Source organism: Periophthalmus magnuspinnatus, chromosome 6 (genome assembly GCF_009829125.3).
Source record: "Periophthalmus magnuspinnatus isolate fPerMag1 chromosome 6, fPerMag1.2.pri, whole genome shotgun sequence".
Classification (NCBI taxonomy): Eukaryota; Metazoa; Chordata; class Actinopteri; order Gobiiformes; family Gobiidae; genus Periophthalmus; species Periophthalmus magnuspinnatus.
In genome coordinates this window covers 4,251,253-4,277,379 of record NC_047131.1, presented here as the reverse complement: position 1 = coordinate 4,277,379, position 26,127 = coordinate 4,251,253, and the positions used below count along the sequence as shown (strand labels likewise).

Below are 26,127 nucleotides of genomic sequence, written 5' to 3'. Positions count from 1 at the left end.
TATGCTTTCAACCATTTAGCAACTCAGCTAGTTTGGTCATATTTTTTTAACTCTGGAGCCAGTCCCTTGTATTTTTTCCTAGAGCCATTAGCATTAGTCCTAAAAATAATCAATAATCAAGAGGCTGGTCAAGTGACTGAGATGTAGCAAAAGGCAGTGATAGAGAATTTTGCATCTATGGGGAAAAAGTCCTCAAAATATTGCATATAACAGGAAGCTGAAAACAATCAACAGGGTCTTCAACACTGCAAATGTCCACGATAATGAGACAAACATTGTTCAGTTCCAAGTGGAAATAGTGAGTCTTGTTTATTGTCTTATTTATTGTCTTGTTTCTGCAGACTTGATGATTGAGATGGAGGACCACACCAATGACTTAAGCGAGGGCCGCATCCCATTCCTGGATTATAAGACCTACACAGACCGAGTGTTCTTCCTGCCGTCGAAGGATGGGGCCAACGACGTCATGATCACAGGGAGACTGGACATTCCCGAATCCCGAAGAGCCACAGTGACACAGGCACTAAACCAGTTCTCCAACCTGCTCAACTCCAAGACCTTCCTCATCAATGTAAGTTTATACATCAGGACATAGGGGCTGGGAGAAAACTATTATTTTATTTTATTTTTTTTCTGAGCATTCAAGCCTCAAACATGCATTAATCACCCAAAATACAAGTAGGAATGCATGATGTTTTGTAGTTAATAATGTGGGAACATGTTATAATAATTAAAAGCTCATAAACGTTGATTAAATGTTTTGTGTTGAAAAATACATTTGAATTTTATTATAATTATGTTGATTTTCAAATGTATTAAAATAGTTTAATATTTTAATATTATAACACTAATACTTAGTATAATGTATATCATAACAAATAATATGAAAAATAAGGAGAAAAAGTATGTTGTTGTCACTTATTTTTTAACGTAAATCTTAAAGAGCCCTGAAATTTATTTTATTTAGAATACAGTGCTAAATTGTAAAAAAAAAAAAGTGTAATAGATTTTTTATTTCTCCATTTCCTTTTCTAACATTTTTATATATATATTTTTTTTTTAACAGATAATTTGAATCAAAGTTTCTTACTATTAGCTCTTTGATGGACCTTCACCTCCTGTTTTAATAAATACTGTATAAAACATAATGCAGATAATTAAATGAAAATAATCTAAATGGACTTTCAGACTCGTTTTCAGACTTCGAGTCAGTATTTCAGAGACGGCCGTATTATTGTAATTACTCAGTGTCTGTGTGTGCGTTCTCTCGCCTTTGTTCACACCTCCAAAACATTTAGTCCTTTATTAGAGAAATATCCTTTTAATTAGTGCTCAAGCCGCGTCTGTGACCCTCAGGGCAAAAACAAGAGCGTAATAATCCTCCATTAATCCTAATCAAGATCATGTTTATTTAATTGTTCTGCTGGTTTAAGGTCAGGTTACAGCCTTTATGTAAATACGACTTCTCGCACTGAAGGGTAGATACACAATGCTATGCTAATTTTAGCATGTTTTTACTTGGGCGAAAGAAAGGGTGCAGTAGTAGTAGAAGTAGGTAATAGTAGTTCTAGTAGCAGTAGTACTAGCGTTGGTAGCAGTACTAGTAGTAGCAGTAGTAGCAGTACCTGTTAGTACTAGTGGTAGTTGTTGGTACTAGTAGTAGTAGTAGTAGTAGTAGCAGCAGCAGCAGTAATAGTAGCAGTAGTAGTAATAGCAGTAGTAGTAGTAGTAGTAGCACTAGTAGTAGCAGTACCTGTCAGTACTAGTGGTAGTTGGTGGTAGTAGTAGTAGTAGCAGCAGCAGCAGTAGTAGTAGTAGTAGTAGTAGCAGTAGTAGCAGTAGTAGTAGCAGCAGTAGCAGTAGTAGTAATAGCAGTAGTAGTAGTAGCAGCAGCAGTAGCAGTAGTAGTAGCAGCAGTAGTAGCAGTAGTAAGCAGCAGTAGTAGCAGTAGTAGTAGCAGTAGCAGTAGCAGCAGTAGTAGCAGTAGCAGTAGCAGTAGTAGCAGTAGCAGTAGCAGTAGTAGCAGTAGCAGTAGCAGTAGCAGTGCACACAGTACATTCATGATTGGTGAAGTGTTTTGCCCAAGAACACAATACCTGAGCTTTTCACCACATGTATGTGTAACATTATATACATCAGACTGTGTTTGTGTGTGAACATGAATGACACTAATCAGAGTCAAAGCAGAAGATGACAGACATCTCTCTTTCATTTCACTTTTTTTTTTAGACTGTTAAAAGCGTCAGCGTGGCACAAAGCACATCTCCCTGATGTATATCCCTGTAAAAACATGGCTGCTACATGCCAGACTAAATTTAGCAGTTGGGCCCATGCAGTTTAAATCAGGATGTGCGATATTGAAAAGTGTGGTTTGAAGGTGCAGCAGAGCAGACGATGTGCGAAGATCTGGAATAATTAGTGCGACTGGTGATACTGGCACAGGCGCAGGTATCTGATGTGTTAGCCACCTGATTTCCTCTTTCACTAAAGTGTCTTTTCAAAGTCTGAATATTCTCCAATTAAGGCTAATTTTACTTTAATATATACTGTTTTAGATAATTTATTAAAATATATGACAGGGCTTTAACAATTTTGATTCGAAAATGTGTTTTTAGATAATACATCGCAATTTTGCCCCCAAAAGACAAAATAATAACAGTGTAAATGATTTGTCGTCTTGTTCTGACACAGATCAAGACCCTTCTAAACTTGCCATACTGTGAAACATTCCGAGCAAAGAAATAGCATCTCCTTGGAGACCAGCGGAAAAGTTACATAGTGCACCTTTAAGTTTTTAGGTTGAGGGTCCGATGCCTTCTATTCTCCATGGACTTGTTTTGACTGGAATGTTCCACAATATTGAACATTCCAGGCAAAGCAAAGACATGTTCATGAGATCAGCAGGTGACAGACCCTCCATCAGAAAATGGGGAAAATTATTCTTGATTCTTTTTCTCCCAACTTTTTCCAGTTCATCCGCACTTTGGAGCGCAGTCATGACTTTAACGCCCGGGCAAAGGTGTACTTTGCGTCCCTGCTCACGGTGGCTCTTCACGGGAAGCTCGAGTACTACACGGACATCATGAGGACTCTGCTGCTGGAGCTCATGGAGGAATACGTCAACAGCAAGAACCCCAAACTCATGCTGCGAAGGTGAGACATGGCAACTACACAGAACTATATAGTTCTACTTTATTATAACTTGAGGAATATTGGTGGTTGTCAGTTCAGTAAGACACATCGAGTATCAAAGTCACCACTGACCAAAAGATAAAACCACAGCACTCTGCCCATTACATCTCCAAGCTCCTCCACCTATCACTTGTTAAACATTAATATGCTTAATAAGTTTAAGCTGCTGTTGCTCTGTTTCTGTTTTAGTCATGGTTTTAGTTTATTTATGGTTTAGACCTGATTTTTTTCTCAATTTGGACCTGATTTACACCTTGTTTTGTCCTGCTTTCATACTGATTTAGACATGGTTTAGTCCTGATTTAGAGCTGGTTTAGACTTGCTTTAGTCCTAAGTTAGACCTAGTTTTGGTCTAATTTAGACCTGGTTTGGACCTAGTTTAGTCCTGGTTTTGGTCTAATTTAGACCTGGTGTAGTCCTGGTTTAGTCCTGGGTTTGGTCTGGGTTTTGTCTGGGTTTGGTCTGCGTTTGGTCTGGATTTGGTCTGGTTTGGACCTGGTTTAGTCCTGGTTTAGACCTGGTTTAGACTTGCTTTAGTCCTAAGTTAGACCTAGTTTTGGTCTAATTTAGACCTGGTTTGGACCTAGTTTAGTCCTGGGTTTGGTCTGGTTTAGACCTGGTTTAGTCCTGGTTTTGGTCCGGTTTAGATCCGTTTGGACTTGGTTTATGGAGCCACATTGACAATAAAAATAAACAAACTTTTTCCACATAACGTTTGTGGCTATAGCCCCTTTGGTGAAATGGCCATTTTGTTCAGTTTTGTATTTTCTTGTGGTGCCCTGGTTGAGATTTGGTTGAGACGTCTTTAGAACTGGGTTAGCTCTGATTTCTAAGCAGTGTGGCAGATCAGATAAACCCTTGCCAAGATTTAACCTAAACTAGAGTTTAGATAAGGATGCACCAATCTGATACTGGTATTGGATATCAGCTCTGATCAGATATCAGATATCTGGGTCAGATATCGGCGTCCATGTATCGGTTCAGCAGGTATCCTGGTTGGACATATAAACTGATTTGATAAAACTATTTACTGGCCATAATGTTTGACCTTTTATTTACACAATGCTGTTCGGTTTTATTTTTGTCTTTTTTTGATCTTTTTATAAAAATTTTTATTAATGGAAATAAATATTGTTTTCTGCACTGGTATCGGTTTATATCAGGTATTGGCAGATACTTAAAACTATAGAATTGAAAATCAGAATTGAAAAAGCTGGATTGGTGCATCTGTAAGTTTAGCTGGAGCCGGAGTATACCTGCTTTTTCTTGTTTTTACCCTTTTTTTTTGTTTTTCAAAACTAAGTTCACATCAAGGATAAAACTAACATCTGGTACTTTCAATTACTCAAGGTTTTTCCAAATGTTTTCTATAGATAGTGACTTTATAGGTGGTTCAAGGATGTTCACTATATGTTTAATGCTGCTATAATATATCAAATGCATGAAACCAACTGCTAGTTTCCTTTTACAGATCCTCCTCTTCAGTAACATTCACACAGCTTGTATAGCTCAGGTTAACCTCACAGTCTCTGCTGGTCAGGAGTCAGTCCTGGTGAACGGAGGGATGAATGTGTAAGCATCAAATGCACAGAAACTGTACTGAATTCTATATGTTGACCTTAAGGAGCTTTTCAATCTAGTTTGATTTAAAAGACCATTTAGATTTTTATTTAGATGATATTTTAGTCTTGTTTCCAAGTGGAATCCTGGTGTAGTTCTGATTCACTACTGATTTAGTCCTGGTTTTGTTCTTCATACACAGAATCACAACATCAAAACTGGGACTAAACCAGGACTAAACCCAGAACAAAATCTGGACTAGGTCAGGATTTAATCAGTACAAAAAGTAAAGAATAGTAAAAGAAAAAATTCAAATCTGGGTTGAGTCTCGTACTTGTCATATTTAATCGTGAAATCTAGATTTATTATATATATATATATATATATATATATATATATATATATATATATATATATATATATATATATATATATATATATATATATATATATATATATATATATATATATATATTTCCTGGTTTATCAAGTTTATTACTTTTTTAGACCTGGTTTAACTAAGGTCTTGGTGTAGTTTAGTCCCGGTTAAGATCTTTTGGAGACCTGGACGTAGTCTTAGGTTCATGTTTCGTTCCAGTATAGATCTTGTTTTATATGTGGTTTTACATATAGTCCCAGTGTAATCCAGGTTTAGCCCAAACTCTTCTGTGCTGTGTTAAGTCCATGTAATTAAATTGCATGGTTCTGTTGCACCATCCCGTAAAATGTCCCTTCTCAGCTCCAGTTGTAATCTTCTCATAATCTGGCCCTGGCCCTCTCTCGTTGTCTGGTTTAGGAGCTCTGGGAATTGGACCAACTTGTTTGGGACTGTTTCGTTTGTGTTGCCATGTTTTTGTGTGTCTTTGTGGTCCATTATCAAGCTCCAAACTGCTCACTCCACTCCACTCACACTCCGTCTGTTCCCCCTTCTGGCTATTTCCTCCTCCTGCAACTTTCACAAATGCTTAAAATGTCTTTTCATTATTGTTCTTTCAACTTCACTCACAAAAAATTTAACACATTTTTGTTTTATTTTGGGGGAGTGGCACTTTTAATAGTAATGACAATGCCTTTAATGCGCTTTATAACCTCGCCGAAGCCTCTAAAAGAACTACAGTTGACCCTCCGACCTTTGTGTTGGGTGACCACTGCTCTAACCACTGAGCTACTGCAAATATTGTTTTTTTGTCATACAATTTATTCAATCTATATTAAGATTTCACCAGGGCTAAATCAACAAACATTACACCAGATAAGGACTGGTCCAGGGCTGGTCAGGGAGCGTTTGACCTTGACACGATGATTGGATTGGTGAGCTGTTCGTTCGTTGGCAATGTTTGTTTGTTTATTTATTTATTTTCTTTCATTCTGGAGACACTTTACTTCCTAACAATTGGTCAGTGAAATGTTTCGAGACGCTGCAGCGCAGTAATGACAGATGGTTCCCAAAATCTGATTAGATTTTTCTGTTCGCAGACGAATGTGTTTTTAATAGAACTGTCAAATTAGATTCTGCGTTTGGCTCAATCTCTGTTGTTCATCTCAGGCTAAATGTGCTGTTCTAAGGGATTGGTTTTCATCCTGGGTTGATCCATATTTATTAGACTTGGTTTATATCTAGTTTTAGTCTTTGGCATTGCTGTTAGTTCAGTTTTAGCCGTAGTTTAGGCCTGGTTGGTGTTTGATTCTGAGTTGAGCCTAAGGTTATTCCTCAGATTGCGATTTAACAATATCAATTTGTCAATGATCAGCTTGGGGCTTTTTTAATCGACACGCCTACACTCAATACTCTTTGGAGGAAAACATTTGACTATTTTAAATTCAGATGGAGTCCAATGGAAAAAAAAAGGATTATCTCTGTTCATGAACGTCAATCAAATAAATACAAAAATAGCTTTAGTTTTTTGTTTAGTCCTATAAATCTAGAATTATCCCCGGTTAAGACGAGATTTCAGCTAGTCCTGCAGGCCGGGTCTAAACCCTGGTTTTATCTCTGATATAAAGGCGCTGGACCTGATTTTTACTGTCTTAAAAACAGAAAAATAGAACTACAGTTGATCACCTTTCGCTGATTTTTTGTGCAATTTTGCATGCTTTTTTACAGCATTTGAACGTGCCTTGTGTTCTGCGTCCTGATTGGCTAAGGGACTGTAGACCATTGTCCATCAGTCTCCTTAAAATCCACGAAGGTTTGAACTTTGAGAGAAATGTGAGAAAATGTTAATGCCTGTGTGAGAAAAGTGTATAAAGTGTGTGGTGAGGGGTTTTACAGCTGCAAAACATATAGAATAATTGCAAAAAATAAAGCTGATACTTTGCAGATTTCGCCTATTGCTGGTTATTTTTAGAACGTAACCCCCGCGATAAACGAGGGACCGCTGTAGTTCATTTTCAACAGTTCCAATGTTATCCCTCACTTACCTTATGCCATCCGAGCATCCTGTTTCTACACCATGATGAATAATATAAATATATAAATACTTATTAAATATAAGTGCTTTTCACAACTTTCAGAAGCAAGAGTGGAGTTTTGCGGTCACAGTAATGCAAACAACAGCTAGCATGCCAACCACGCGCCAGCCTTACATCTCGATTCACAGACAATGAAAACACTGAACTGATGGAACGTAATTTAATTTAATGAAAAAGAAAGACTAGATGTCATCTTGTCCTGTTTAGTCCTGGTCTAGACCCTTGCTTTAGCCCTGATTTGATCCAGATTTTTTTCATAATCTAATCCTGGTCTATCCCGCCAAGGTCACCTCCCCCTCTCCCTCCCTCTCCCTCCCTCCCTCTCTCTCTCTCTCTCTCCCTTCTCCTCCGCCCCATCTCCCCATCTCTGCTGTCTGTCTGTTATGGCAGCGTACACATCTTAATTATGCCCCAGTGGAGATCCCCATTATAACGATTAGTCCACCGTGCCAACACAAACTCCACACACCAACCATTTAATTAGGCATGCGCTATAGCTAACAATGACCGTCAACAGTGAATATCTGACATTAGCATTGGAGCAGTAATGTCCTGACAGAGACAAAGAAATCAATTTGCGGGTGACGCTCGTTGCTGGGTTAAATTGGATTTGAATTCGAGCCCAAATGGGGGAATTAAGAACATGTACTTGCATAGAGGGGCATTATTAATATTATAATGTTTTGATGACCTTGCATTCTGCCTTGTTAGTTTATGGGGTAATTTGTTGGGCAAGTGTTGAAAATCCCCACATGCCAGTTATGGGGAGACTTTAATTATGTTGGGATGGCTGTAAATGGTCCATGGAGGAAATGGGGCGTCTTGTAAAAGCAATTTGTCTCATAGATTATTTTATCAATTATTTGTCTGTACAATATTTGACTGTAATGGTGGGTATGTTATGCCATTTTAATATTAAGACTGTGGGTGCAATCTTTATGTTAGCAGACATTACATCTGTCCATTGTTCAAATACATGTCTTGTACGTCTAAATCTAAATTCAAATCTCTGTATTTTAAAGCTGAGCTGGAGGACGGGGCAGAGTTCAGTGCTGGAATTTGCTGTTTAACTGTCAGACTGCAGATTTGTTGACCTGGTCTTTGGTTAATATCTCTGTAATTACTGGGTCTATCCACTTGAAATAAAAACTGGCACAAAGATCAACATCTTCTATTTTGGTATAAATAAACATAAGTGAGATCACAACTTCATTTAGGGTTACAGTTTTTCAAAATATTAAACTTTTGTTACAGTTCTGCCTGTTTACATGTTTATTCCCAGTCTAGCTCCGTTTCCCAGCCTGCTCCGGTCCTTCTTTTGCTACCTCCCTGTTTTACCTGCAGCTGCCGTTCATTTGCTAATCAGTCCAGGGTGGTCTATATACACTCCCTCGTTTAGTTAGTCCTAGATTGTTGATCAGTCAAGAGCAGCACTGAAATACTCTGTTTGCATTTATCCCTGTTTGAGTTACCTGTTCCTGAGTTTTTTTTCCTTGCCTGTTTCCCTTCTTCCCCCAAAAAGGAAGAGATTTTCATTCATATTAAATAAAACATTCCTTCCTCAGCTGTTTATCGCCTTATTTGTCGCACTTTCTGTTGTATTTACTGAGACCAAGAAGTTTGCCAGTGTAATTTGAGTTGCATTTGAGTCCAGTTTAACCTGCGTGATACCTATTGTGCAAAATCAACTTCCTAGATCTTTTAATCTTGTTTTAGTTGTTTCCCTTCACCATGTACTCACCCGAAGTTGTATTTGGAGTGATTCGTGCAGGTCTAAGCAATCATTAATCACTTATTTTCAAGACGTGATGCTGCTAATCGACCTCTATTTTCACTGCCATAAGTACACGGCCATTTTGTTCTCCCATTTTATTCTCTTAATTGGTGATATGTGTAGGATTCAGCAGTGTCGCGTAGTCATTTTGGCACAAATGAACAAAAAAATCCGCTGCTTACTCGTGTGATCACCTCCGATGGATGACTACAGACTTTGTTGTGATGACGTTTACAGTCAGCTCCCACTGGGCACGGCAGTTATTTAATGCAGAAGTCAGCGAGTTTGTTTCTTTTATTAAGTTGTTTTAGATGAATATTGCAATTTAAAACGTGCAGATTGTAACACAATGACCTACGGGGGTCAGATTATAGCTGTATAGCAGACTCAAGCACAATAGATCGTCTTTAATGTTGTAGCTGACTGCCGTGTTTTAGCTGTGGTCATCACTGTAAAAGAGCTGGTATTTTCTGGTCAATCTTACGTCTCTTATTAGAATAGGTAAAGAATCTGTGAAGACGAGATTAGTTGAGATTAGATAAATTGAACATGACTGTTCTAATCCCTGCCCTTCATTGTACCTCCAGGTCGGAGACGGTGGTGGAGCGAATGCTGTGCAACTGGATGTCCATCTGCCTTTACCAGTTTCTGAAGGTGAGAAAAAAGCACAAAACATTTACTTACTTGGAGTACGTTTTCAGCTTCAATATTGAGCTGAACGGACTGATTATAAATGATTTATTTCTCAAATCTTTGCTATGTTACACAAAATTTGAAATGAGCTAAACGCTGAATAATAAAACAGTATAACCAATTATTCTTTATCTTTCTTGTATTAAAATAAAGTACCGTATTTTCCAGACTATAAATTGAGTATAATGAAGAAAAAAATGCGAATGCCAGATTGTCAGTGTGACCATAATGAAGATGTGAAATTATATACTCAGATGCGACTTATATTTCATATATAAGTCGCACCTGAGTATAAGTCGCACCCCCGGACAAACTATGAAAAGGAAAAAAAGTACAGCTTATAGTCTGGAAAATACGGTATACTGTTAAGAAGATTAAACACAACAGAACAGAACCAATAAATGATATTTTTTACACCAAACCCTTCAAACACAGATGCTCGTGCCATTATAGCCTCACTAACTCTATGGAAAATATTTCACTTATGGATCTAAAAATCGCTAGAGCTGACATTGTTTTAGTACTAATCGTCATTCATTGATCACCTAATTTCCCACTTGTCCCAGTATTGGACATGAGCCGTTTGCCTCCTAAAGTGCTAATCACAACAATTAGCTAACAGATGGCTGTTCTGAATGTCTTATTGATAGCTCCATACGAGCCACTCACAATGGATGTTAAAAGGCTCAGGCATATTATTAAGTCTTTGCCGACTTTGAGTCTGTTTTAATTTAAAGTGGCACAATGTCACTTTTCTGCCACCTGCTTGTATCCATGGCGGTGTTATTGCGTCGGCTACAATGTTCCACAGTATGGCTTTAAACATTTTCAGACCTGAGGAGAGACATGCTAAGTCATAGTAGGAACGTGTGGTTTCAAGGCATTTATTCTGGCAATAAAACATATATAAGAGAATAAATGCAAGATCGGTAAGTTTTATGTTACACGCTTGAACATTTCAGGCAAATCGAAGACAAGGAGAAGCTGGACCCGCAACTAAAAAGTTACAAGTCCAGTGACCAAAGATTAAACTACTGCTTAATATCACCTCGAGAATACCCAATCTCGTCAGATCCCGGAAGAGTATGGCCTTGGAATACCACGTGCCAAAATGTGGTGTTATGTGTACTGTTGCTGTGCTTTTGGGCAAGATACTTCACCCACTTTGCCTCCACTGTTGAAGTCCACTGGTGTATGAATGAGAGCACGTTTGTGAGAGTGAATGCAGGACGACAGATGGAAATACGCCCATGGTACAAACTGGCATGTGCCGTCTCTTGTCTGTTCATAAACTATCACAACCAAATAAACTCATAAACTAATCATACTCATAATAAATCCTCTTGTTTATGTGTTTTCTTGTGCGTCCCAGGACTCGGCAGGTGAACCTCTCTACAAACTGTTCAGAGCCATAAAGCACCAGATCGAGAAGGGGCCAGTAGACGCCCGAGTGAAGAAGGCCAAGTACACTCTGAACGACACGGGGCTGCTGGGAGACGACGTGGAGTACTCTGTGCTGGTGAGACTGCTCTTATCTGAAACATAAGGGAGTGTTGTTTATTAATGATGCGCTGTGTTTCCCCTGGTCAGACAAGGATACACGCTCCTCCAGTACATTATGAAGGCGTGAGTCTAGGTTCAAAATGACGGGTGACCAGTGATCCTTCGTTTCACATGCATCACTGAACAAAAACATACGACAGATTGCACGGTCGTGTTCGGTTGTGGCTAGAGACGTGACCAGACTGATATCCCTCTGTATCCACCTTATTACTGAAGTAGCTGTGAGCGCTGCCATTGATATTCAGGTTGTATTATTTTGCATGGGGCTGCAGATCTTGACAGCAAATAATTTCAAGACTAAAGATCTGTAACCCCAAATTTTCAATTGAAATGAATGGGATTCCCACTTAACTGGAAGTGCCACTGCAAAGAAAGTGCAGTTAAGAAGCATTTACGACAAAAGTGGGTGGGGCAGATATGCCGTTTTTATCGAGCTGTGGGTTTTATGAGACGCTGCAGGTGAGTAGGAAAACATAAAATTATCAAAAGTTATCAATCTGAAACGTCTGTATTTTATTTATTTAAAAGTAAGATTGTATTACAAGTTTTTTCACTGTGCAGTGGATTTATATAAAAAAAGGCATTTTATGTGTAAAAATGGCCTGAATATCAGATTTGGGACACGTACATCTGAAAGTCGATGGACGGAGCCAGGTTTCTTTTTTAATTTTATTTTTCAAACATAAAAAAACACAAATGCAACAACATTCAAACCATAAACAGACAGTGGGTGTACATTACAGTCAAATATAATTAACAATCGCAGGATCAGACGTAAAGTATTCTAGTTTTCCAAGCAGAATATAATAATATAATTTCTCCCATATCTTGTCAAATTTGTCCATTTGAAGCCTGTTGTACATTGTAATCCGTTCCATGATAAAGATTGAATATACCAGGTTATGCCAGTTGTCCATGGTGGGGAGATCCGCCTTTAACCATTTTTTAGTTATTGATTTCCGTACTGCTAAACTCAACATACCAAATAAACGTCCCATCTCAGTGCTTGTGTCCACAGAATATAAAAGTCCAAACAATAATTCATCCCAATTTACATTTCTTTAGTGTTTGGGTAACCGAGGTCTTACAAGTGTGCAACAAGTGTAATGTGAACGATTGGAGGTGGTCAGAGGGGCAGGCGCAGATTGGCAGCTTTGTTTCTGTCAGTCTCTGTCCCAGTGCAGCTATGTCTACGGAAAAAGCCAGTGTTAAAAGTGACTGAGTAAGACATGAAATTGTACAGTGACTTCTTTGACAGCCATGAAAATAGTTATGTCAGACTGATTCAAAAGAGTGCATGGCATATCGCGCTCAAAACCTCAGACAAATGCCGCTTAAAAATTCAAATTCGTCGCTCACGCTGCCCATTTCTAATTAGGCGGAGGAGGAGTAATAGAAAGTTTTGCATTTTGTATTCTTTTGTTTTTTCTTTGCTAGCATGATATCGAGACTTAAAAGAAATATTTTGTCAAAACTTTTAATAAAACAAGAAACATTTGAAGAATGAAGCCCATTTATGAACAATTTCAAAATCACAAACTTGATATTTTTGCCCCAGAGTATTGTTGCGCTGCAGGACGTTTCCTACAATTTGGTCATTTTGAATCCCTGTCACAATTCACTTGACACGTCTTTTGTGCTATTACGTGAATTCTGTTTTTAACCTTTACAAAAACATTTCCCTGCGTGGATATTCACATTTTGTTCAGTTTAGCTGTCACACTGCAAGACTTTTCAAAAAGGACATGGTAATGGTTTAGCTGAAGCTCATTTTCTACAATTGTAAGTCACTCATCTGGATAAAATCTATAGTGATGTAAGGAACTTTGGGTTGTAGTTTTGGGAACTTTCGAACCTAAGAACTGGCTAAGTTGACAGTAATAACAGTAATAATTCAACCATTTTTGAGCGATTGTAACAAAACTAAATGATTCAGAATACATCCAATTTACATAATAATCCTGCTTTAACGGTGCACTGTTTCACTTTTCTGGTGAAAGGTTCACAGCCTGCTGGTTATTTACATTAATTTAATCAATTACAGGTTTTTATTCCTCAAAAATCTCTTGAAAACAGATATTTTTACTGCAATAGAGCGTGGTTCACTTGTAAGTTGGCCTGGTGATGTCACCTGCCCATCCCCCTGGAGATAGACAAGTTTAATGCCATACCCTGGAAGATTGTGTGGAAAAGCAATAACATCATCCAGATAGATCCAGACAGAGGGCAGACCCTTCACCTGAAGAGTTACACCTTTAATAAATAATTTGATTATTTGGGATGTTTCTCAGTGATTAAAGCCATCGTTCTCAAACTTGAAGGTTGGCAGTTCATATCTTTGTCGTGTCCTCGTCCCACCTTGCCTATGTATGAATGTAGTGTGAGTGTTTGAAGGCGGTCAGTCTGTACTCCAGGGGGTAACTGCTGTGGCTGCAGAAGAAGCAACCATTGAGTGTGAAGAGTGAATGAGTAATACATGAAACTGTACAGTGACTTTGAGAGCTGCAGGAAAATGGATAATATTAGGCTCATTCAAAATCCTGCAAGATATACAGTGGTCCCTGGTTTATCACGGGGGTTATGTTCTAAAAAATAACCCGCAATAGGCAAAATCCACAGAGAAGTCAGCTTTATTTTTAGAATTATTATATTTATCATCTTTTCTCAGACAGGCCTTAACATTTTCTCAGATTTCTCTCTTGTTTAAACACTCTCAAAGTTCAAACCTTCATAGATTTATTATATCCCCTTTCCTCGATCGCTTTAAATGTGTTGTTCACGTGCCTCTGCTCCAGCGGTATCCACAGAGGCGCCTCTCCGTGCACGGAAACACACAATGCATTTCTGAAATTTGACGGTGCAGAACGTTTCATCGACATTGTGGGTTTTGTCGGGGAGAAAACTTGCAAACATACAGCACTTCAGAGTCACACTGTGATCCAACATGTATGTAAATAGTGAGGGACAACAGTACAGGAATCAAAACCACATTAAAATTCCAATCGTTAATGAACAATAGGCTAAATCTACCAACAAAATCCCCCCTCTTCTTATGTAAAAACTGCTAAACATTTTGACTTCTACAAACACGTTCTGAATGTGATTATTGCGTTAGTTTCCATATCTCAGTCATATCATATCCGTATTTCAGCGTTTTTCTCGAATAACAATCCCTCTGGACGTGTTTAGAATGTGAATTATCAACTAAATCTTACTATTAAAACCGCTGCTCGCAATTATATAATTTAGCAAAAATCGTTCAGCCCTGAAATGCATGATTATATATATGAAACCATAGTGACTCACAGACATAATTATCACATTTTTCAGTCTTCTCATATTTGCCATTAGAGCTGATAGAAATGAACAGCACATTGAATTATGATACATCCACAAACACCTTTCATTGAATCCCTCCATCTCCTACATACCAGAGACCATATTTTTAGCTTATTTTCCAGCCTGGCAGAACAACGCGCGTCTAAATTACATGTTGTCTGGCGGCGTGGTGAGCGACACGATGTGCACACAGACAAAAACCGAGGTGCAGTTGCCATGGAAACGTGCACCAAAACCCCCCAAGGCCCGGTCTGCCCGCTCCTCTGTGACATCCATTCCCAGTGTCAATGTTACTGAATGCAGCAGACAAGCCATGACTGCCAATAGAACAGGGGTAAGGTGAAAGAGGTACAAGGTGGGGGGACACTGGGGAGCTGGCAGTTCAAGGCAGGATTTTCTGGGATGGATTTGGAAACGGTCCTGGTTTAGATCTGTTTTTTAGCTGATTTAATTCAATTTCGGATCTGGCAAGTCATGATTTAAGATGCATTCCTAATTTAGAAATGTTTTTTGTCATAGTGTCATAGTTTCACCACTATTGTTTGCCTACACAGAGCATCAGACAACAGTATAATTTTGGCAGCGTCGCTCTAATGCGGTAGACATGTCCTCTTGAATATGCACGGAACATTCGGGACTAGATCTAGCTATGTTACCGCCATGTTTATTTTGATACAAACGGTCAACATGCTTTCCTGATGGCTCTTGACTGATCTCGTCAATGCGCCTGTCAATCATATGCACCAGAAAGACAGGATATGGTCACAGTTTATATGTCTGTGAAATACATTCTCTCCAGGTATTCAAATTGTATTAAAACTGTGTGAGTGATTATCATATTTTCTGGACTATAAGTCGTACTTTTTTAATAGTCATAGTTTGGCCGTAGGTGCGACTTATACTCAGATGCAACTGATATGTGAATTATGTTTTTTTTTTCCTTCATTCTTATGCTTTTTTGGGCTGGTGCGACTTATACTCCAGAAAATACAGTAAGTTACACACGTACGTTTTAGCTAAAGTCAAGCCAGTGAAGTTTTGAACAAGTACTTAATAAAAATATGGGCCCTCATGGTGCTACTGTTTTTTATGCTAAAACTATTTGGAGCTTAGAAAGAAGTTTAGTTTTTTGTTTTAGTTTTTTTTTTTTTTATCTAAATAACTTTCCTATTCTATACATTTATCAGTCTATTTTTTGTAATAAAAAAAACCCCAAAATATTATTTCTGATCTCAGTTCTCCAGTCGCCCTCAGTCTGATAGCGTAGCATAGCATTTTAAAGGATCTGTTTTGGTCCCATTTGAGTACTCTTCTTTTTTTTAGATCTGCTGAGGTTTTGTTTATACTTTAGCCTGTATTAATTTAACTCTGGTTTAGTAAAATCCTGTTATAGTCCTGGTTTTGATCCACCTGCTCCAGATCGGACTCATTTAGAACTGCCCCACTTCCACTATCAGGTTTCAATAATGGCTCTGTAATGTGCGCACAGCTGTTTTCTGTTAAAGTCAGCACAAATAAAAGCACCCGTGGGTAATGCCGTTGTCAAGCACAATTATCAAATTAGTCTGAATTACCAGTCTCCCACCGTGATGGATCGGCCCGTGCGATTGAATTACAGAGGCGGAAAAGCGCTCTGCCCATGTTTCACTCTTTCCATATCCACTTTGTATCACACTGAGAGCATCGGGACATTTGTAACTGTGGTTTGGTCAGGCAATCTGTCTGAGTGGAGTTTGCATGTTCTCCCTCTGTCACTGCTCGTACATTTATTTGAGCAATAATGTTAATAAGATTGTGCTTCATAAACACCATACTCCTACTTGAGTACTCTTTTAGCAGTACTCCTATTTGGTTGTTATTCTCACTGTGTTTATGTTAACAAAACTACATGATTTGAATATTTATGTTTCTCCTTTTTGTGGTTGTTTAGTCCCGGTTCAGCCCTGGTTCAGCCCTGGTTTAGTCCTGGTTTAGTTCTGGTTTAGCCCTGGTTTAAACCTGGTTTAGACCTGCTTTAGACCTGGTTTAGCCCTGGTTTAGTTCTGGTTTAGTCCTGATTTAAACCTGGTTTAGTCCCTGGTTTAGCCCTGGTTTAGCCCTGGTTTAGCCCTGGTTTAGTCCTGGTTCAGTCCTGGTTTAGCCTTGGTTTAGCCCTAGTTTAGCCCTGGTTTAGTCCTGGTTTAGTCCTGGTTTAGCCCTGGTTTAGCCCTGGTTTAGTCCTGGTTTAGCCCTTGTTTTAGTCTTGGTTTAGCCCTTGTTTTAGCCCTTGTTTTAGTCCAGGTTTAGTCCTTGGTTTAGCCCAGGTTTAGTCCTGTTTTAGTCCAGGTTTAGCCCTTGTTTAGTCCTTGCTTTAGTCTTGGTTTATCCCTCAGTTTAGTCCAGGTTTTGCCCTTGTTTTAGCCCAGGTTTAGCCCTTGTTTAGTCATTGTTTTAGTCTTGGATTAGCCCTATTTTTAGTCCAGGTTTAGCCCTTGTTTTAGTCCAGGTTTAGCCCTTGTTTTAGTCCAGGTTTAGCCCTTGTTTAGTCATTGTTTTAGTCTTGGAGTAGCCCTATTTTTAGTCCAGGTTTAGCCCTTGTTTTGGTCCTGGTTTGGTCTTTGTTTAGCCCTTGTCCAGACCTGGTTGAATCCTTTTTAACCCTGGTTTTGTCCTGATATATACCATATTTCCGTTGCTTTAGCCTCCTCCAGTGGGCTTCTCTTTCTCCACACACACTTGACCCTGTTGTTGTTGTTGTTGTTGCCGTGGCTGCAGTGAGTGGTCAGTTAGTTATTTCGCACAGAGTCACCGGGTGGAGGAGGTGAAGCAGGTCGCGGTCATTAGCCAGACCAGGTGACAAGCGACCTGGCAGGTGTCACCGTGCTCCAGGACTTTGCCAAACTGTTGCCATGACAACACCAGCCCTGCAGAGACAAGCGTTTGAGCCTGGGCCGGAAGCCATGTTGGAATGTCTGCAGTGTTTATTTTATGAAGCCAGAGGTTGGAGTACAGACAGGAGGAGTAGTTTTTGGGACGAAATTTTATAACACAGAGTAAGGAAAAGTTGATTTGTTTACCTGGGCAACAGTGGAGTTTATTAAAGTGTACAGAGCTCAGGATGGTCAAGTCACACCTCATAGAATTTTCAGTGACCCTAATGTTAAACCGATGGAGATTTTAAGATGCTAAATGCTAAAAGTATTCTATATTATTCACAGTAACCCAGGCATTGATCTGGTTGTTCCACTGTGCTTTTGTTACATTTTTAACGTTGTTTTGACTAAATCTCTGAGAGTTTACACTTCTGCCACAAATATGGCGGATTTCCATGATAAGGGACGTTTTTGACGTTCCATCCCAAGCTCTATTATGAATTTATTATCTGTCTAATTAATATTGACCATGTCTTAAACAGCTATGTATGTTTAAAGCTGCATGATGTGACATTTCACCCAATAAACGTACTGCTTCAAAAAAAATGCATTATTTCTTTGTACAGGCTTTCCTCCCCACAGACCTGACTTGTAATGGTGCCTGCTTGTAACCATAGAGCTGTTTTTGCTTTGATTTATATTATTTTAATAATATAAAAGAGTATAACATAATATATAAAACAATGTTATGGCAAATATCAGTAAGTTAATATAATAGGTACCAAATATATTGAATAGTTTGTCTACCCCACTTAAGGAGCAGAGGTGCGCTTGTTTTCAGACCTGGTGTTGAGCAGAGCTGTGCTTGTTTTTCAGACTGGGGTCTCATTGTGTGGAATTCTTACTAAAAGTGCATGTAGGGACAAAACAAAAAATATTCACAAACTTCCTCAATGTTTCTAACATCTCGTCCCTCTGAGCTCAGATCTTCTTCCGTCCCATCTCTGAAAGCCCTGAAACTGCCAAAGTTCAGAGCATTCAGACCAGACTCATTTTGATGTGAACTTGTCTATTTATAGATCACAAACTAGGCGTATAAAATCACGTATGTAACAGTATTGTATGAATGTGTGCTTCATAAATGAGTCCCTTGGTGTTGAGCAGACATGCATTTGTTTTTCTGGCCCTGTGTTGAGCAGAGGTGCGTTTGTTTTTCGAACCCTTTGTTGAGCAGAGGCGCACTTGTTTTTCAGACCTGGTGTTGAGCAGAGGTGCGTTTGTTTTTCAGACCTGGTGTTGAGCAGAGGTGCATTTGTTTTTCAGGCTCGGTGTTGAGCAGAGGTGTGTTTGTTTTTCAGACCCTGTGTTGAGCAGAGGTGTGTTTGTTTTTCAGACCCTGTGTTGAGCTGAGGTGTGTTTGTTTTTCGAACCCTTTGTTGAGCAGAGGCGCACTTGTTTTTCAGACCTGGTGTTGAGCAGAGGTGCGTTTGTTTTTCAGACCTGGTGTTGAGCAGAGGTGCATTTGTTTTTCAGGCTCGGTGTTGAGCAGAGGTGTGTTTGTTTTTCAGACCCTGTGTTGAGCAGAGGTGCGTTTGTTTTTCAGACCTGGTGTTGAGCAGAGGTGCGTTTGTTTTTCAGACCTGGTGTTGAGCAGAGGTGCATTTGTTTTTCAGGCCCTGTGTTGAGCAGAGGTGCATTTGTTTTTCAGACCTGGTGTTGAGCAGAGGTGCATTTGTTTTTCAGGCTCGGTGTTGAGCAGAGTTGTGTTTGTTTTTTGGACCCTTTGTTGAGCAGAGGTGCACTTGTTTTTCAGACCTGGTGTTGAGCAGAGGTGCGTTTGTTTTTCAGGCCCGATGTTGAGCAGAGGTGTGTTTGTTTTTCAGGCCCGGTGTTGAGCAGAGGTGCGCTTGTTTTTTGGACCCGGTGTTGAGCAGAGGTGTGTTTGTTTTTCAGACCCTGCAGGTACTGGTCCACGGAGAGGGCCCTGACGTGACGCCGGTCAAAGTGCTGAACTGCGACACCATCTCTCAGGTGAAGGAGAAGATCATCGAGCAGGTGTACAGGAACCTGCCCTACTCTCAGAGACCTAAGGTGGAGTCCGTAACACTGGGTAAGTACAGGGAGGGAAGAATAATTACAAATACTCAAGGTACTGTAACTGAGGGCTTTTTGGGGGTAACTGCTTTTTCAAAAATTTCTCATTATTGGAAAATCTTAAAGTATTCTGGTAACTGTGGAACATGTCCAGCCAAAAATATATTAAAAAGTAAACAAAAGAGCTGTGGAAGTACTTGATAAGCTGCTGAGTCACTGTTGCTAAAAATATAATTATGACTATAAAGTCAGAACACTTTTGAATGAACACAAATATTCACCATCTTAAAATCTCCATTGGTTTAACATTACGCTAAGTGAGAGTTATGTGGAAATTCTGTCTCTATTATACTAATTGTTATTATTTGGATTTCAACGGCTGAAATTCTATCACATAATGTACTGTTAGACACCTACTCTGTTTATGAGTGCATAAGTACTATGCCCAAGTGCTTATGGGCCGCATAGACACAACTTATTTGAACTATTTACTGCAATCAACTACAATTCAAAGCAATTTGTCTGAGCTATTTTAACAACAGCTCCAGACAGGGTTTAATTTGATAAACATAGGCTATTACAAAGTCCTCACATCCCTCAGTGTATGAATGTCAAATTAAGCCCTGCGTCCATTCAAACCAATATAAATATTTCATGTCATCTTCTGCATTCATCAAAACTAATTATCTTTATCCATTATTTACTTCAATGTGACTTTTCCCAACTTGTCTGAGGTTATGGTTTTGTGAAGAGCGGTGAAATAATATTTGGATTGTTGCCACAGCAATTTATTCAAAACAAAATATGCTGCATTTTAATGGTCCTCAAAATGGCGTCCATAACAAAGTGACTGAAATTTATGAATAGAGCTTCTTAAACCTTATATCTCAACAGTCAAAAATCTACTATTCTACTACTGTTTTCATGCAAAAAAAATTAATAAAGAATACATTGAACATGTATATCTTACTCAGGGTCACCTCTCCACAGATCTGACTTGTAACTTGGCCATAGTGTCACCTGTCAAGCTACTGTACTGTACTGTAGGCACTGGCATCACCATAGACACAAGCAGATAGTGATCTCTCCACCAGAAAAGTGACACAGTCTTTTTTAATTTAATGAGCATCATTTCTCAAAGTAGCATATAGTTCAATAGATGAGCGTGAGAGTGAACACTGATGTGTCTGGCTGCTGCTGCTCTCACCTCCTTTAATGTGTGGCCAGGCAGCAATCAATCAATGAGTCTATTAGGTGTTTGTACTTCTGCTTGAGAAGTATATGATCCCCACGGTCTTGTTGGCCACCATGAAGCTGGCTGTTATATTCCTCTGGATATGTGTCTGGATCCTTCTTCTAATGGTAATGGACAACCCAGCTGCAGCATTAATCCAATACGTGGCAGAGTAACTTCTCCGATTCCGACATCTTTGCTACAGCTTTCCACAGGAATTCCAGGTACATCCTCCTGGCGCTCTCTACGCCGATTGATGAAAGTACATTCAGAGTGGTCTAGGAGGAACTGTAGATAATACAAACTTCATACAGAATTTTTGGGCTACCAATTGTCCCCACAGAAGATCTATTGGACATGCAGCTGCTGACTGTGGTGTGCTAGCTAAGCTAGCTCGGTCAGTACACTAACAGCGTGATCAGGCTGTTGAACGTCCGCTCACTTTCCAACAAGGGAGATTTTGTTTGTGATATTTTTCCGGTATAAACGGGATCCTTGAGCCTCACAGAGACGTGGCAATGGTTCGGTGACTTCACAGATCTGAACCAGGCCACACCAGCTGGGTTTGTTTACCACTGCCAACTCATGTTGGTGGGTGTGGTGGACTGGCTGATTATTCTACATGTTTTGACAATTTTGAATTTATGCAATGTGTTGACTTTTCTGCACACTCAAAGGGCCAGATATTAGACCTCATCTGCTGCTCAATATTTAACTCCATAATCTACTGGACACATTTGCTCCCCTGAAAATGCTTTGCCTCATGGTATAGTCATTATATATAAAGATGCCATTTCAGCAGCTAAATCCTCGTACTATACATCCATTATAAACTCCAGTCATGGCAACTACCGTCCCCTCTTCTCTACTGTCAACAGACTTACAAAACACCTACAGCTACCATCTTTCTGCCATGATGCACTTTGCAAACTCTCCCCTCCTTCTTATCTCATTTTCAACTACCCTCCATCATTGTAATCTTTTCCGTCATTCCCAAAGCTAAATCATCTTCTTGCCACTTGGACCCCCTATCCACCTCCCTAGTCAAAACCTGTCTATCATCCCTCTCTCTTTTTATCACCACTATCATATACTCCTCCCTTCTTTCTGGTTCTGTCCCTCCTCTTCTCAAAACTGCTTACTCCATAAAAAGCCTGATTATGACCCAGCAAACTTCAAACATTTCCGTCCAATCTCCAACCTTCTATTCCTACCTAAAATCTTGGAAAAACAGTTGCTGCACATCTCCATACTCCCTATGAACAATTTGTCTGGTTTTCGTCCTCTTAACTGCAGACCCTGGACTCACGACTATCCTCATTCTTCTTGACCTTACGTCTATATTACAATTTCACATTTTATCTTTCTTCACCAACTAGCTTCCATTGGTATCGTCAGCACTGCTTTCTCTTGCTTTCAATCCTACACCTCTGGCCGTAGTCAGTTTGTCCAAAGTAAAAATCATTAATCTCACCCCACCCCTGTCACTACTGGTGTCCCCCAGGGTTCAATCCTCGGTCCCCTCGTCTTCATTATTTATCTACTCCCTCTTGGTCAAATCTTTAAGGAGCACAACAGTTATGTTATATGGATGACACCGAGTTCTACCTCTCCACAAAGCCCATCACTGTCCTTATCCCTGAACTTGATATTTCCAGAACTTCCTCAAATGAAATGGCAATAAAACAAACAAGTCCTCTTCATTTGGTACCAAAGTCACATTCTCAAAAATCAGTAGCCCATCTCTATCGCTCCTTCCCTTTCTCTGCTCACATCCAGATCTGCTTATTTTCACTTTGAAATATTCACTGCCTTCGACACTCACACACCTCCCACAGCACATCTATACTCATCCATACTCTAGTCACTTCTAGTCACGCTTAGATTACTGTAACTCTCTCCTGTTTGGTCTACCTTAAACAAAACTCCAAAACTCACCAGGACCCCCACTTTTGACCACATCACCCCCATCCTCTGTCAACTCCACCGGCTTCCTATCAAATACCGCATCAGTTATAAAATCCTTCTCAAAGCCCTTCACAATCTCGCACATTTTTAACTGTCCAACCTCCTCCACCCTTACACTTCCTCATACTCCCGAGGCTCATCTTCTGCCAGCCTTTTGTCTGTCCCGCCTGTCTCTACGGGGGCCAGAGCCTTCAGTCGCTGGGCCTCCCGACTCTGGACCTCCCTCCCATCATCCATCCGTGACATAGACTCTCTCTGTTCTTTCAAAACTTATTTTAAAACCCTCCTCTTCAGACGGACCTCTGAGACCTCAACCACCTGGACCCATCCACCGATTGTTTGTCCTGTGTCCTCCTGTGTCCTCTCTATCTTTTATTGTTTTTACCATGTATTTTTGTGATTTATTTATTTATTTTATGGATCTAAAAAGTTAAATGATGTAGCATTTCAGTACTTATTTCTCTAATACTGGTTCATATAGCAGTGGCATTCATCAAAACTAATGAACTTTATCTATAATTAACGTCAATGTGACTTTTCCAAACAAGTCTGAAGTCTGCCAAATACAGAAGTGTTGACTATGACTAAGTAGTTGACTAGAGGGAAAAAAAAACAAAAAGTGACTCTGCCAGCACTGTTGTCACAAACCTTGGGGACCCATTTTAAAAGACTCTGTAGACGAATTCAAAAACATCAAAGCTGTTCACTATTCCCACGCATGTCGTAGATCTTTCTGCATTTTAGATAAGCTGCCTTGTTTCATGCAAAATCAGAAAGAATACCTCTTTTATGTCATTTTTTTTTTTTTTTTGACTGAATAATATCGCATGCTGGTGGGCCTTGGTCTACAGCAGTGACAGTGTTTTAATCTTGGTATGAAAATCTAATTTGATTTACATCATTCAGAAATAGGGGCTTGTTTCGTTTTTGGCCCCGAGCACAGTTCATTTTGTGGATGATTCCTGAGAGGATAAGACACACAGTACAGTAGCTTGCTGGTCCACTCACTGTGCTTTGGTATAAAATAGTATTCTTGAATGTGGCTGATGTAATTATGAATCTTTATAAAATATATAAATGTAGAATTATGTAACTTTTACTGGTGGAGGGTTGTTTCTATGAAAATGTTCTTACTTTGCCTGGAATGTGCCACAGTTTGGCATTAAGCGTGTATAATCTATTCAGTTAGAGGTGTTTTTATTGCTTATATATATTTTGAAAAGCATGGGCACATTTGATCTGTAACTTGACGTGCTTGTCTCCTTGAAGATAAAGAAGTTTGATGACATACTGTGGAACATTCTAAGCAATAACAAGACAAGAATGTAACTAATCCTCCAAAAAATACGTTGTAAACCGTGATCCACTGACATGTAACTTAGCCTGGTGTCTGCTGTATGACCTGCTTGTCTCTGTGGAGATGGATAAACTTAGTATCATCATATCAGCAATATCATATCCTTAGAGACCAGCAGGTGGCAGACTCTCAACCAGAAAAGTCACATAGTACACCTTTAACATTACCACATGAAACTAACAGGGATTAACATACAGACATAATGCAAACTGGCTATTTTTTATTGACTTGCCATCGTAGCCATTGAACAAAATGTGTGATTCTATGATGGACAAAAGCTGGCCTTTTTTTGAGATTTTTTTTCTTCTCTCTCCTGTATAAAGCGGTGTGTTTGTTTTTCTTTTGTTTGTATCCCAGAATGGCGGCCAGGCTCCACGGGGCAGATCCTGTCCGACCTCGACCTCACGTCTCAGAAGGAGGGACGCTGGAGACGCATCAACACTCTGGCTCACTACAATGTAAGTCCAGATACAATAACTCAGGCTCAAGTCAAAGCTTATCCACAGATTGAGGATGGACATTTACTTAGAGTGTGTGCAGTAGTACGGGAGCAGCTCTTTTTGTGAAAATTGGTGACGTATTTTCTTGTATTTTACAGTTTTGCATTCATTTATTTTTGAATGTTTTCTTAAATTCCTTTTAAATATTGCTTCTTGAACTTGCCTTGTCTCTGGACAGATGTCGTAAGAGTAGTAGTTGTCAAAATTAGACTAGTCTAGTTTCTGATTGATCAAAAAAACTAAGACTAAGACATTTGTCATAGCAAGTAAAAACTGAAAACTAGTGGTGGTAGTGGTTGTAGTAGCAGTATTTGATGTAGTAGCCTGATGAACTCTTATATTTATCTTGCACAAAAAGTACATTGGTGTTTGACCCCTTTTATGCAGGGTATTTAAAAATTCTTTGTACTTTATCTAATTGTTTTGTAAACTGAATCTGACCTCGGTAAATTATTTTGTGATAAACTGAACACATTTTATCTTTCCACTCAGCACTCAAAATAACACTGATATTTCTCTGCTCGGTGTAATTGAAAGAACCTGTCTCCAGACTGAGACTCGCTGAGTGCGGCTGAGGGACTGGTTCAGCCTCGCGTGGGCGTGTGGCTGTGGATCGCCTGTCTATTTTTACGATGTGCACTTAGCAGAGCATATTTTCTGTATGATTGTATAAAAATCCTGCTAAAGCTGCACTGTGTAACTTTTCCGCCTGGGGGTTTGTCACCTGCTTGTCTCTGGAGGTGTTATTGCACTGCCTTAAATATTCCACAGTATGGCATTAAATTAATCTGTCTTGCATTTATTCAGTTTCTATTACTTAAAAACATTAGCAGTCAAACAATGTCACTGTGAGCCCGCCTTTTCACAGACCTGACTTTTAACTTGGTGATGTCACGTGTTTAATGCCAGGCTGTGGAGTGTTATAGGCAAAGCAGTAACATCTCCATGGAGACAAACTTCAATTATGAGAGTGAACGGCAAAACATACATTTACTCATATAAGCGGATTATCATAAAACATGTTGATTTTAGTTAAAGGATTTTTTAAGGAACAGTATTTGTTGCAATGATGTTCCACAGTATGGCATTAAACTTTTTTTTTCTCCATTGAGAGAAGCAGGTAACACCATACAGGTCAGATCTGTGGAGAGATAAGCCCGCTCACAGTTAGAATGCATAAATGCATTTTTTTCAAGATTTTTAGCTGTAAAAACTGAAAATTAATAAATGTAAGATGGATAAGTTTAAAGGGCCCATATTACACTGTTCTATGATCTGAGTTCTAATGTTGTTTCCTCATCCCAAACAGACCTGGAGTTGTGTTTTGTTTTATGTTTAACACACAAACCCTGGTTGAGTTCTTCTCTCAAACAGAAAACACAAGGTGGAACACAGCATTTTGTGTTCCACCTTGTGATGTCATCATGTGGCAACACAGGAAGTGCTCCACTGTGTTTTTAAACTCATTCATTAGATGTCATGTAGTGGTTTTGGATCATTTCATCCCTGGAATTGCCAATCTCTACTGA

General features: G+C 39.3%; 1 protein-coding gene across 1 annotated transcript in view; it reads left to right on the top strand.

The window, feature by feature from the left end:
• The window catches only part of plxnb2b (plexin b2b), a 455,012-nt gene that overhangs the window by 231,473 nt on the left and 197,412 nt on the right, over window positions 1–26,127 (top strand). The window contains exons 27-32 of the mRNA XM_033967743.2: window positions 342–571; window positions 2,972–3,153; window positions 9,586–9,652; window positions 11,064–11,210; window positions 19,399–19,555; window positions 24,456–24,556. Coding sequence (XP_033823634.2) covers window positions 342–571; window positions 2,972–3,153; window positions 9,586–9,652; window positions 11,064–11,210; window positions 19,399–19,555; window positions 24,456–24,556 — 884 coding nt within the window. The remainder of the gene's footprint in view (window positions 1–341; window positions 572–2,971; window positions 3,154–9,585; window positions 9,653–11,063; window positions 11,211–19,398; window positions 19,556–24,455; window positions 24,557–26,127) is intronic.